The sequence below is a fragment of the Dioszegia hungarica genome (genome assembly GCF_025882075.1).
Source record: "Dioszegia hungarica strain PDD-24b-2 chromosome Unknown MKK02contig_32, whole genome shotgun sequence".
NCBI classification, from domain to species: Eukaryota; Fungi; Basidiomycota; class Tremellomycetes; order Tremellales; family Bulleribasidiaceae; genus Dioszegia; species Dioszegia hungarica.
In genome coordinates this window covers 738,284-749,973 of record NW_026515781.1, presented here as the reverse complement: position 1 = coordinate 749,973, position 11,690 = coordinate 738,284, and the positions used below count along the sequence as shown (strand labels likewise).

The 11,690-nt window shown below is 56.5% G+C and overlaps 5 protein-coding genes across 5 annotated transcripts; 3 read left to right on the top strand and 2 right to left on the bottom strand.

Annotated features, from left to right (window-relative positions):
• Positions 1 to 696: 696 nt before the first annotated feature.
• On the bottom strand, positions 697 to 1,409 carry MKK02DRAFT_41601 (uncharacterized protein; the record flags this gene model as incomplete). The annotated part of the gene is made up of 2 exons (XM_053091626.1): positions 697 to 948; positions 1,020 to 1,409. 2 exons carry the CDS (start codon positions 1,407 to 1,409, stop codon positions 697 to 699), a joined length of 642 nt encoding a protein of 213 aa, XP_052941740.1.
• A 199-nt stretch (positions 1,410 to 1,608) lies between these two features.
• Positions 1,609 to 2,509, top strand: MKK02DRAFT_41600 (ML domain-containing protein; the record flags this gene model as incomplete). Its single annotated transcript, XM_053091625.1, has 6 exons — positions 1,609 to 1,783; positions 1,836 to 1,948; positions 2,029 to 2,108; positions 2,164 to 2,255; positions 2,328 to 2,404; positions 2,492 to 2,509. 6 exons carry the CDS (start codon positions 1,609 to 1,611, stop codon positions 2,507 to 2,509), a joined length of 555 nt encoding a protein of 184 aa, XP_052941739.1.
• Positions 2,510 to 3,171: 662 nt separating this feature from the next.
• Positions 3,172 to 4,183, top strand: MKK02DRAFT_41599 (uncharacterized protein; the record flags this gene model as incomplete). The annotated part of the gene is made up of 3 exons (XM_053091624.1): positions 3,172 to 3,210; positions 3,267 to 3,482; positions 3,536 to 4,183. The coding sequence occupies 3 exons, from the start codon at positions 3,172 to 3,174 to the stop codon at positions 4,181 to 4,183; spliced, it is 903 nt and encodes a 300-aa protein (XP_052941738.1).
• A 1,330-nt stretch (positions 4,184 to 5,513) lies between these two features.
• MKK02DRAFT_30929 (uncharacterized protein) lies at positions 5,514 to 7,225 on the bottom strand (the record flags this gene model as incomplete). The annotated part of the gene is made up of 8 exons (XM_053088173.1): positions 5,514 to 5,583; positions 5,639 to 5,750; positions 5,805 to 5,907; positions 5,960 to 6,008; positions 6,062 to 6,542; positions 6,652 to 6,849; positions 6,962 to 7,057; positions 7,111 to 7,225. The coding sequence occupies 8 exons, from the start codon at positions 7,223 to 7,225 to the stop codon at positions 5,514 to 5,516; spliced, it is 1,224 nt and encodes a 407-aa protein (XP_052941737.1).
• A 1,399-nt stretch (positions 7,226 to 8,624) lies between these two features.
• MKK02DRAFT_21193 (aconitase) lies at positions 8,625 to 11,651 on the top strand (the record flags this gene model as incomplete). Its single annotated transcript, XM_053086377.1, has 11 exons — positions 8,625 to 8,815; positions 9,002 to 9,110; positions 9,157 to 9,392; positions 9,445 to 9,662; positions 9,707 to 9,990; positions 10,036 to 10,417; positions 10,464 to 10,904; positions 10,952 to 11,051; positions 11,108 to 11,272; positions 11,334 to 11,536; positions 11,602 to 11,651. 11 exons carry the CDS (start codon positions 8,625 to 8,627, stop codon positions 11,649 to 11,651), a joined length of 2,379 nt encoding a protein of 792 aa, XP_052941736.1.
• Between the last annotated feature and the right edge of the window lie 39 nt (positions 11,652 to 11,690).

Here is an 11,690-nt window from a genome sequence, read left to right as displayed (position 1 = left end):
GAGAGACGGGTCGGAAGTGGGGACGGTGAGGCGAAGTTGTAAAGAAGGCAGGAGAGGCATGTAGTCAGTCTAGTCAGTAGACTCGTGCATAGAGATGCATGGTTATTGTTAAGTGGTGATGGTTTGCCTACGGATTCATTGTCTGTCTTACTAGCTAGGACAGGGCGGATGCTCTCTTCTCTTCTCTTCTGTCACCAGCGGTCGGGAGAGATGCGCCGAGATGAATGCCTGCACCGACAGTAAACCGACTATCGCGGATGATAAGACATGGAATGTACTGTATTCATTGGGCTGGACACATCCCGGGCGAGGGAGGCGACGGCAGAGAGCGAGGCCGTGGAGCGAAGTTGGAGGAGATGGCGCGTGGGAGTTGTCTTGAGGTGGAGAACCCTAGCGGGACGTCAAAGCGGTAAGCGTAAGATGCCGATGTAAGCAGTATGGTGAAGTCAGATCAAGCAATCTCTGCGAGAGCGCCGATGCATCTTGATCAAGCAGCGACAAGACTTCGCCTTCGCGTCCTGTTTGACTTCGCTCTGTCTCGATGTGTGACTTCTGCCTCCTCGTCCTTCCTGATCTTGGCAATCTAGACGCCGCGGAGACCGAAGACACCAGTGCTGCTGGTGCGATACTTGCGCTGGTCGGGCATGAGACCGCCTCGAGCAACCCTGGCGTGAGACCGGGGCTTATCGCGGCTCCTCATACGGCGCCTCCCCCTGAATTGTCCCTCCAGATCTCTTCTGCCGCCTCCGCCAACCTCACATCTTTGCTCGTCACTCCTGGCCGCATCTTTTCCTTGGACCCCGCTTGTCCAATGTTGGCAGGAGGAGCAGGCAGAGGAGTATGCGTGTGAGTTGAGACCTCCAGGATGTATCCGCTCTGCGGTGATGTCGGGGTGATGGTGGTCGGGATGTAGTCTTGCGCGGGCATGACGAGGATCTTTGGATGATGCTGCAGATCGTCAGCTCAAAACTTGAGCAGCATGATGGTCTCATTGTTCAACTTGCATCTTGCGTTTCCACCACCTCGCCTAGGCGGTGCATGAACCGCATACACTCCTTCCAGCCCTGCTTTCCCGACTCAAACTCGTACAGGCGGACGAGGCGGCGATCTTGCAGGTCCACCATCCCCGCCTCCGCGGTCTGAGGGGCGGCAGGAGATGTGGGCAGGAGATCCAGTCGCCATCCTGCGACATGGAGAGGAGCGAACTGAGCGAGGAAGGTGTGAGCTGGGATAAGACGGTAAGGTGAGGGCCGTTTTGGCGGGGCGGTTGAGGATGAGGTGGACGCGCTTCGAGCTGGAATGCCGACGACTGGCTTGACCGAGATAGGATTTGCGATTAGGCTCATCGAGGATTTGTTACTCCCGGGGAGTAGCCCCGATGACAAGCTAGCCAGCGTCCTACGCGACATCCTAAGCTGAGCGAGCCATAAATGTAAAGTAGATGATAGAGATGGTGGACCGAAATCTGGGCCGCAGCATGCAGCGAATGACGTTTCCGCTTTGGGCAATACCCGATAGATAGCATCTCGCTGTCGTCATGCACATGATCGCCCCTATCTCGCATTCACTCTATACATCCACCTTCACAAGCCCTTCAGTATATACACCATGCGCTTCTCTATCCTCGCCCTCCCACTCCTTGCTGTCCCCTCCCTCGCCCTCCTCGGCGTGGATAGCGCCGTGTCATGGGCGAACGCGCTCGTGTCCTCCTCGGGTGGCGAGGCCCAGGCGAGCAAGGGCGGCGAGGTTCACGCATACGATTCGTGGAGCTACACCGACTGCGGTGGGCTAAGCGGCTTAGATCTTCGGGTAGAACCACAAGCTGACTCAGATAGGATTGGCGACTGACCTCATCCAACTCAAGTCGTTCGTCGTTAGCCCCGATCCGCCCCAGCCGGGCAAGAACATGACGGTCACGGTGGAAGCGGATGTGCTGGACCGTATCGAGGTGAGCTCGACCGTTCGATATGGGACTTTCTCGTCCTTGTAGCAGGAGGTAGTATGTGAGGCTAGAGCTGACTGGATCAGGAAGGCGCGTACGTTGACGTGACGGTCAAGCTCGGCCTGGTCAAGCTGCTCCAGAAGACATTTGACGTTTGCGAGGAAGCGTGAGCTGACGATGCTTTCCCGTGTGTAGCAGCGATTCAAAGCTGATATTATCAGCCGAAACAACAACGCCTCAGTCCAGTGCCCCGTTGAGGCCGGCCCGTACAAGGTCACCCAGACTGTGGAGCTGCCCAGGGAGATCCCGCATGGTGAGCAGCTCAGCTAGTCCCACACTGTTCGGCGGAGGCTCGCGCGAAGGAAGAATGACGCTGACGTCCTAGCCAAGTTTGTTGTCTCGGTCCGCGGGTACTCGGTGGACGATGAGGATCTTGTCTGCCTCAACCTCTTTGTCGACTTCGTAAGTCGCCCTTTGCCTGATCCAGTGCGCGCTTCATGGTTGATCCGTTACGCTCTGCGGATAGTGGACTGAGCTGACAAATCTCAGATGAAGGGCCGAAGCTAGATCGATGATTACGGACAAGCTCATCGTCTGGACATATAGGTCGAGTTGGTACTAAGCGAGCAGGTCCGAAGGCGGGCGGGACCCGGTGTACTTTGGTCTGACTATTCAGATGGGATAGCGATTGTCAAGCGATACGATATGTCATTAAGTCTCAGGAGCCCGACCTCATCCAATAATGAGGTTGACGGGGACGTCTGCCCCTGTGTCAATGTGATCGATCAACGTCAACTTGAATACTGATCAGGGATACTGATCAGGTCCGCTGACGGCAACCCGGGGCCGGGTTGTCCGCGGTCGTGGCTCGACGTTGAACCACGAAAAACCCCTGCACAGGGCATATGTGTGGGACAATGGCCCAGGCCAGTCTTGCCGTATCGCCACGCTCAGCAGCCACGCGTTATTATCGGGTTGCAGTACGCACGAGATCCTTTGTACCCTAACTCCTGACCATTGCGCCCCACGCCATCGCCTTTTCGCATTTACGCTGTGTGTTGAAGGGATGCTCGGATGAGGGGAATTCGGCGGGGGTGCCCGCTCCCAGTGCGCGGCGCACGCCCCCCACTTCCCCCCCCCCCCCCAAGACTCTTCGTATTGCCACTCATCCTCGTTCGACCGATTTGGACTCGTTGAGACCACAGAAGGTTATCACAGCAACACCAAACATGTCTACCGCTATGCCTACACCAAGAATGAATGAGAAGGTATGTAATGGCTCCTCTCGGAATGCCTCTTCGATGGTCAGCGCTAACGTAGCGAGGTCATGGAAGACTGGGCCGAGCGTCGAGAGCTACACAGTGTGAGCGACAGCGTGGAGGGACTCGAAGGCGTGACGGTGTGCACGAGTCTCAATCACCTGCGCGGCTTCTGGACTGTGGATCAGGAGGTGCGCATTGCGAAGTCCTGCAGTGATGACGCCCGCCAGACCGCCAGGTCGGCGGCATTGTTTGCAGGAATTCCCGTGGTTGAGTTGACGGTTAGTATCCGTGACGATGTTCGATACCGAGTATGCACGCGCTGATCATCTAGTCGACGCCGATTCGAAACCCGGAGCCCTACCAAGGCCACCTCCCGCGGTTTGGATGGGAAAGTGAGCTCTACGAAATCGACGACTTTTGTCAGCTCATCGCCGATCGCATCACTTCGCGGCGTACTATCAAGAATGCACTCGAAGGATCTACGGGTAAATCTGATGTCGACTTCAGCTCCGCTATCTCACTGCTGAATACCGCTTGCGATTCTGTCAAGAAGTTCCACGACTCGCTCTTCCCCAAGATCACACTCAATGTGCAGCAAGGCATCTCCGGTCTTACAGCGCTGGAGTCGACCTACGCTGAGAACGAGTACAAGAAGGAGAGGCTCGATGCGTTCATCAAGCTGGCGGAGGCTTTCGGCAAGTTCGTGGGATTGGCGAAGTCAGCCGTTGACATTCAGATTGAGGGCGATGCAGGGGGGAAGGAGCTCGCCAATGCAGACATCGCACGCACAGCGGCGATGGAGGCAGTGCTTGCGGCAGATGAGGAGGCTTACAAATTGCAGATTTGGCCTGATGATAGAGAGGCCCCAGACACCGTCGAAGAGGTCACTGTGCTTCTGGACTCTCTTGTGGCGTCTTTTGATGAGGGAGCAACGCAAGACGAGGTCGCCAAGGTCACCGAGCTTCTAAAGTCTCTGTGATGTACCTCCGTGGTGGTCTACTGATTGACGAGGCTTGAGAACGCGCGGATATCTTTTCTCCTCCGACTCACTATACATATATGATATGTAGTGTATATGATTATGAACTACGTCTACTGTAATGCTGAGTCTCAATCCGGGCTTTAGTCCGGGCAGCCCTCTGCATGTAGTGGGTGCATGGATCGCTGCAAAGTTCAGGGCGTGCTCAGCAATGCATTGCTGTTCACGTGCAGATGGCTTAGACGTCGACAGCAACTACAATTGTAACCTCGACCTTGACCTTGTTTGTGTGCCCGCATCTGCTATGCTAGACTTAGGGGGATAAGGACTGTCAGGAAGGCACCTTGAGGCCAGCTCAGTATGCGGTATAGAACAGGAAAGAGGCAAGCGATCTCAGCGCAACATGAGGACTGCTGTGAGGACAGTAGGAAGGACGTCTTGACCTGAAAGAACATAGCAGCCAAGTCTTGAATGCCTGCCTTCGCCAAGCGGTGACATGTCAGGTCTCCCTCTGACCTGCGAGTACCAAACCAGCAGTGCTACCTGTACAAGAGATTACGGAGTCACATAGATTGCTAATACGAGGCAGAAAGACTATCTGAAGGTGTAAAGGTACATAAAGTTGAAAGCCTAAGGCCAAAGAGAATTTTGAATGGTATGTATGTCACAGAAGATGGTTCGTAGCCATTCCCATACCCTACCAGCATCAAGCCTATCCGCCGCCGCCGCCGCCGCCTCTTCCCTCACTCCAGCCTCCACGATCGACCCATTCGCCACTCTCCGCGTTCATCAAGAACAGCAGAGAAATAGCAAAAGCAACGGACCAGCCGCTATCGATAGCCCCGCCCTCCCGGCCCTTCTCGCACCTATCGACCCAGTCGCAACTCGCCATCCCCGTCTCATCGAGAGCGGGAATAGTGAGAGGCAGAAAGCAACGGTCCGGCCGCTATCGATATGGTTGGTGCAAGAGGGGTCCGTGTTGGTGGCGCCGCCGCGAGAGCGGGATGAAGGATGTGGGTTGTGGAAGCAGGAGGTGGAGAGGGGGGATAGGCCGTGAGTCCCGAGGAGCGTAGCGGGGACGTCCGAGGGTGTCGGCCGGAGAGGATGTCCCGGTCTTGGATAGACAGAGGTAGGTTGAGGGATGTGAGAGCGTAGGGGGCCGCTGCACATTGACGAGATGTGATGGGGGGGGAAGGGTAGATAGGGAAGAGTGTCGAGTCCCGGGAATCGTGTATAGATTGCATGATGGTCGTTATTGGTCGTAAAGTCGTTATGGTCGTTGGTCGTTTTGGATCCGGAGATAATCACAGCTGCACAGCGCGAGAGGAGCTCAGGCGCGGGGACTACCGCTTCCGCTGGCTGATCTCGCCGCTAGGGCTCTGGAAAGCTCCGCGTTCAGCCTGAGATATCAGCTTCGCCCTCCTCAAAAGCACGGACGAGTCAGATGAAACTGACCGCTGCGTCTCCACATGCGCCTGGCGCTCCTTCATCAACTCCTGCTGGAGGTACTCGAGAGTGTGAGTAGTGCTGTTCATGGCCGCTTTGAGTTCCTGGATGTACGAGGTAGCTGGCATGTCAGCTAGGTACTACACAAAGCCGTGGAAGTAGGGGGCCAGCTCACCTCGATCGAGCGTCCCAGCTTTGGTGATCTTGGTCATTCCGCCGGCGGTCTGGAGCTCGTCGGAAAGGGCCTTGAAGTGGCTCTTGAGGACACGGCGGCGGTGCTGGATCATCAGCTTGGTTCGGTGCAGACAAGGCGACGGCGGACGAGCTCACTTTCTCAAGGTGGGACTTGTGCGTGCCGTTAAGCATCTCCCCTGCGACGCTGTATCGTCAGCTGCTTTCATATCCATAACGGGTGATGGTCAGACAGCTCACCTCTCCCCTTCGGCATCATCGTCCTCGTCTTCATCCTCCTGCTTCACCCCACCTCCCCCGCTGGACTTCCTGCCACCTCGCCCCAAGCCGCCTCCTCCGCCTCTGCCACCTCTGACTGCCCTGCCCCTCCCCCTTACCCCTGGCGGGTATTGCGGGATCTGGCCTGTCCCTTGTCCCATCCCGACTCCGGTCCGGGGATAACGCACACCTCCTATAAGCCCTAGACCGATCATGTCTCGCGGGGTGTCGTCAACCCCATGCCCAGTCCCATTCCCATTCGCTGCGTCAGTCCCAGTCCCACCGCCGAGGACGCCGTAAGAGTTGAGCGGGCTGGCGATGTAGTGGTACGCGTTGTAGCCGAGGTGGAGGGGCGACATGTCGGCGTTGTCTGACATGGGGGAGACGAGGGCGGAGGAGAGGGCGCCAGAGTTGACGGAGCGGGATGAGCCGGGTGGGGAGCGGAGTGGGAAGTGGGCTTGGTCTGTGGGTCAGTATGGTTCCTTACTGATTCCTACTGATTGAAGTGTCGGTGCACGTAGGCGTAGAGGTGAGAAGGGGTTTGGCTGACGAGACGGGTGAGCTTGACATACCTGGTCTGGAGTATGGGTGATACAGCAGTCCATCGCCGTGTCTGTACGGCAGGCTTGACGCTTGATCAAGTCCCGAGTATGCGGGGTGCGAATACTGGCCGGAGGTGGTGGTGATGGGGATAGGCTGGCTTTGAGGTTGGGGGCCGGTAGGTGAGCGGAGGGTGAGATTGCTCATATCGAATGAGCTTGGTGATTGGACTGGTTATCAGCATCAAGCCAGGAAAGCTGAGGGGTTGGGAAGACGGAGAGGAGGAGCGTGTTGAGGGGGAGAGAGGAAGTATGACGGTACTGATGAAGCGTCGGAATTCACCTTGATTCGAAGCTGAGTGCGTGTGGGTGTGTCCTTCCGTTTCCTGACCGGAGGCGGGCGTAGGGGACTTGAGGTATCGACTCATATCGGGCGAGACTGACGTGTCAGCTTGGCCCGGTCTTTTCCTCTGCTCGAGCAAGCTAACTTACAGGTTGGGTCGAAGCTGTATTCTTCACCTCCGTTGAAGCCGTAAGAGAAGGGGTTCTCGGTGGAGTAGTATGACGAGGAAGGAGCAGAGCCAGGGAAGAAGGCGGTCTGGGACATGTGGGTGATGTTGGGGTGTCGCTTGTTGAGGGATGAGATGTGAGGACAGAATCGAAGGGCAGTTCTGGAATGTCAGCTTAGGGGTTGAAACGGAATACGGGTTGAGGAATGGTAGGATGATGACTCACCTGGTCGTTCCTAAAGCTGTGGCGAGAGATCCGAGCGTATGAGGCAAAGTAGGAAGAAAGGCAACCGAGAAGATAGAAAGAGAGAAAGAGAGAGATGAGTCTGTAAGAGAAGCAATAAAATCAAGAGGAAGAGAACACTGCTAGCTAGGTCTGAAGAGCGAGAGAAGGAAGAGAGACGGGAGCACCCAGAAGACGGAAAGAAATGGATGAAAAAGGCCAAGAAGAAAGCTGAGTGAGATCCTTGGTGTGGTCGTTATGTGATGCGGAGATGCGAGTGGAATCTAGCGAGACTAAAGAGCAGAGAGCAGAGATGGAGACGCAGAGAGATGTGAAAGATGAAGGTAAAGAGGAGGAAGAAGGGGGGCCGGCGGCAAAGGCTTCGATGGGGATAAGTAGCATCAGCTGAAGGGGCTGTGTTATCCGCCTCCATCAGTTTCAGGGCAGGGACAGAAGGTCAGAAGCTTGTTTTTTATCCCGATCTCTTCCGGGGGGGCATAGGGCTTCGGGACAGCTCGCTAGCTCGGCAGCGGAGGGCTAGAGTGGGATTGGGGGGAATCTATCGCTCGGCCGAGGCTGATACCATGGGGTTGAGGGCGAGGAAAGGGAGGGTCGTGTGTGTGTGTGGACGAGCAGGCGCCCATTGTTCCTCAGATTCGAGGGTATCGTACGATGTTCTAGTCTCGGCAAGGGCGCCGCATCTTCCCGAGTAGACTTAGGGGCGCCAGATCAGATCAGTAACAAGGTTTGGTTTGATGGCAGGCACGAAAGTCTGAGCTTCGGAGTGTTGTGTGTGCGTTCCATGGTCAGTGCGAATGGAAGATTCCAGCGAATGATGTGAGGAATGTGTCAAAGGGGCAGCATTCCTGCCGTCTTCTTGAGGTTCGAAGTTGAAGAGCTCCATGAGTATCCGCAGTGTAGCCCTACCTCTCCATAGTCAGCGAGCAGACTCTCTCGCTGAGCTGAGCATAGAGCAAAGGGTGAGAGGGAGCCAGCACTGTCAGGGGAGCTTTCGGCTTTACACCGCGACGAGTAGCCGAATAGAGCCGATCCTTATCAAAATAATGCCACGTCATTGCCTAGTAGAGACCGGCTTTGTGCGGCCGATAACCTTTTGACCTATCATGTGGCAGGAATAAGAAGGAGCTAGAGACCGGTCCAACCTCTTGCCGCTCTCACACCAAACTAATTCTACCAGCTCTCACGCTTACCTCTTACCTCTATACATCACTCACTCCCTCCCCACCTCAGTAATCCCCAAACACTCAGCGAACATGTCCCGCCTTGTCGGGTCCTCCCTCCGCGGAGCCGCCGGGCTCTCGCGCAGCTCCATGCTCGCTGGCAGGAGCATGGCGACTGTAAAGTCGTCGATTGGAGACAGAAAGGTAGAGATGAGCAACCTCGAACAGGGGCGGTACATCAACTACCAGAGGATTGAGGACAATCTCCAGGTTGTTCGGTCAAGGTGAGTCAAGGACCAGCACAGGGCAGGGACAAGGGAGGATGTGGGGATGTCTTGCGCGTGGAATGTGTGAGGTATGGGAAGGCGCGTTGCGCAGAGGAGAGGCAGGGACTAGGCGGAAGGAGAGCAGTTCGAGGGGGGGATCGAGTGGCATAGCACCAAATGTCTGGCGCTCCCGCTGACTTCCAGACTCAACACCCCCCTCACCCTCGCCGAGAAGATCGTCTACGGTCACTTGGACAACCCGCACGAGCAGGACATCCAGCGTGGTGTCTCTTACCTCAAGCTCCGTCCTGACGTGAGCTAGCCTTTGTTCGTCTTTTGGGCCAAGCTGATACCCTTAGCGAGTCGCCTGCCAGGACGCTACCGCCCAAATGGCTATCCTCCAATTCATGTCGGCCGGTCTCCCCCAAACCGCCGTGCCCACCTCGGTCCACTGCGACCACTTGATCCAGGCTCAGATTGGCGGTGTCAAGGACCTCGCACGCGCGATTGACATCAACAAGGAGGTGTACGACTTTTTGGCGACTGCTTGTGCCAAGTACGGGATTGGCTTCTGGAAGCCGGGATCCGGTATTATGTGAGTTGCGCCTCGTGCAGGAGATTCCGACGCAGATGGGCTGACTCTACAGTCACCAAATCATCCTGGAGAACTACGCCGCTCCCGGTCTCATGATGATCGGTACCGACTCGCACACCCCCAACGCCGGTGGTCTCGGTATGGTTGCCTGCGGTGTCGGAGGAGCCGACGCTGTTGACGTCATGGCTGGTATCCCATGGGAGCTTAAGGCGCCCAAGGTCATCGGTGTCTACCTCGACGGCAAGATGTCTGGATGGACCACCCCCAAGGGTAAGCTAAAGCAGACAAGAAGCAGTATTTGAGCTGACATTCAGACATCATCCTCAAGGTCGCCGGCATCCTCACCGTCAAGGGCGGAACTGGCGCCATCATCGAGTACTTTGGTCCCGGTGTCGACACCCTCTCATGTACCGGTATGGCCACCATCTGTAACATGGGTGCCGAAATCGGAGCCACCACCTCGCTCTTCCCGTACAACTCGAAGATGCAGGGCTACCTCGAGGCTACCAACCGGTCCGACATTGCCTCGTACGCCAATGAGTTCAGGCACAACCTGACCCCGGACGAGGGATGCGAGTACGACCAGCGCATCGAGATTGTGGGTTCTCTCATATATCATATAGTGGGCTTTGCTGATAGGTAGAACCTCTCCGAGCTCGAACCCCACGTTAACGGCCCCTTCACCCCCGATCTCGCCACCCCCATCTCCAAGTTCGCCGCCGAGGTCAAGAAGAACGACTGGCCTGCGGAGCTCAAGGTTGGACTGATCGGCTCATGCACCAACTCGTCCTACGAGGACATGTCTCGTTCGGCCCACATTGCCCGGGAGGCCGCGGCCCACGGTCTCAAGGCCAAGTCGCTCTTCACCATCACGCCCGGATCCGAGCAGGTTCGCGCCACCATTGCTCGGGACGGTATGATTGAGACGTTCGAGGACATTGGAGGTGTTGTGCTTGCCAATGCTTGCGGACCGTGCATTGGGCAATGGGACCGTCAGGACATCCAGAAGGGCGAGAAGAACTCCAGTGAGTCTTACGAGGAAGAAGCGGGAAGGGTCAGACTGACAGTCAGTCATCACCTCGTACAACCGAAACTTCACCGGACGTAACGATGCCAATCCCGCCACGCACGCCTTTGTCGCCTCCCCCGATCTCGTCACCGCCATGATCTTTGCCGGCGACCTCACCTTCAACCCCCTCACCGACTCGCTCAAGGGCTCTGACGGCAAGGAGTTCAAGTTCACCGAGCCCCGCGGTGACGAGCTCCCATCGCGCGGTTACGACCCGGGAGAGAACACCTTCCAGGCTCCTCCCAAGGACGGTTCGTCCGTCAACGTTGCGGTCTCCCCCTCGTCCGACCGTCTGCAGCTCCTCACCCCCTTCAAGCCATGGGACGGCAAGGACATTATCGACGCGCCGGTGCTCATCAAGGCGAAGGGAAAGTGCACGACTGATCACATTTCCGCCGGTGGACCTTGGTTGAAGTACCGTGGACACTTGGAGAACATCTCGCGTGGGTTCAGTCCGTCGAGGAGAGAGGAGACAGAGCTGACGAGGTAGAAAACTGTCTTATTGGAGCTATCAACGCCGACTCTGGAGAGGCCAACAAGATTCTTAACCAGAAGACTGGCGAGTTTGGCGCTGTCCCCACTGTTGCTGCGTGAGTTTAGCGATCTGCTGCAGAATGTTGGGTGGAATGTTAGCTCACACGATCAGTGCCTACCGTGATGCCGGTATCCCATGGATTGTCGTCGGTGACGAAAACTACGGAGAGGGATCTTCGCGTGAACACGCCGCCCTCGAGCCTCGATTCCTCGGTGGTGCCGCTGTCCTCTGCCGATCGTTTGCCCGTATCCACGAGACCAACTTGAAGAAGCAGGGGTAGGTCGTCTCGTTATGCGCAGGGAGATGTCAGAAAAGGGGACCATGCTGATCATGCCAGTATGCTCCCCCTCTGGTTCAAGAATGGCGCCGACTACGACAAGATCTCGGGTACCGACAAGATCTCGATCCTCGGCCTCAACTCGTTCAAGCCCGGACAGGACATTGAGCTTGAAATCAAGCACGAGGATGGAAGTACCGAGAAGATTTTGTCGACGACGAGTATCAACGAGGGACAGTGGGAGTGGTTCAAGGCTGGGTCTGGTGAGTTGCTGTTATTTCCCGAACCGAAAAGGAACCGAAAAGAGGCAGTAGCTGATATGATCCAGCTCTTAACATGATGGCGTCGGCTGCCAAGGCACGTGAAGCCTCTGCATAAGCTTCTAAAGTAGTTTTAGAGATGGGATCCGGTTGTTAT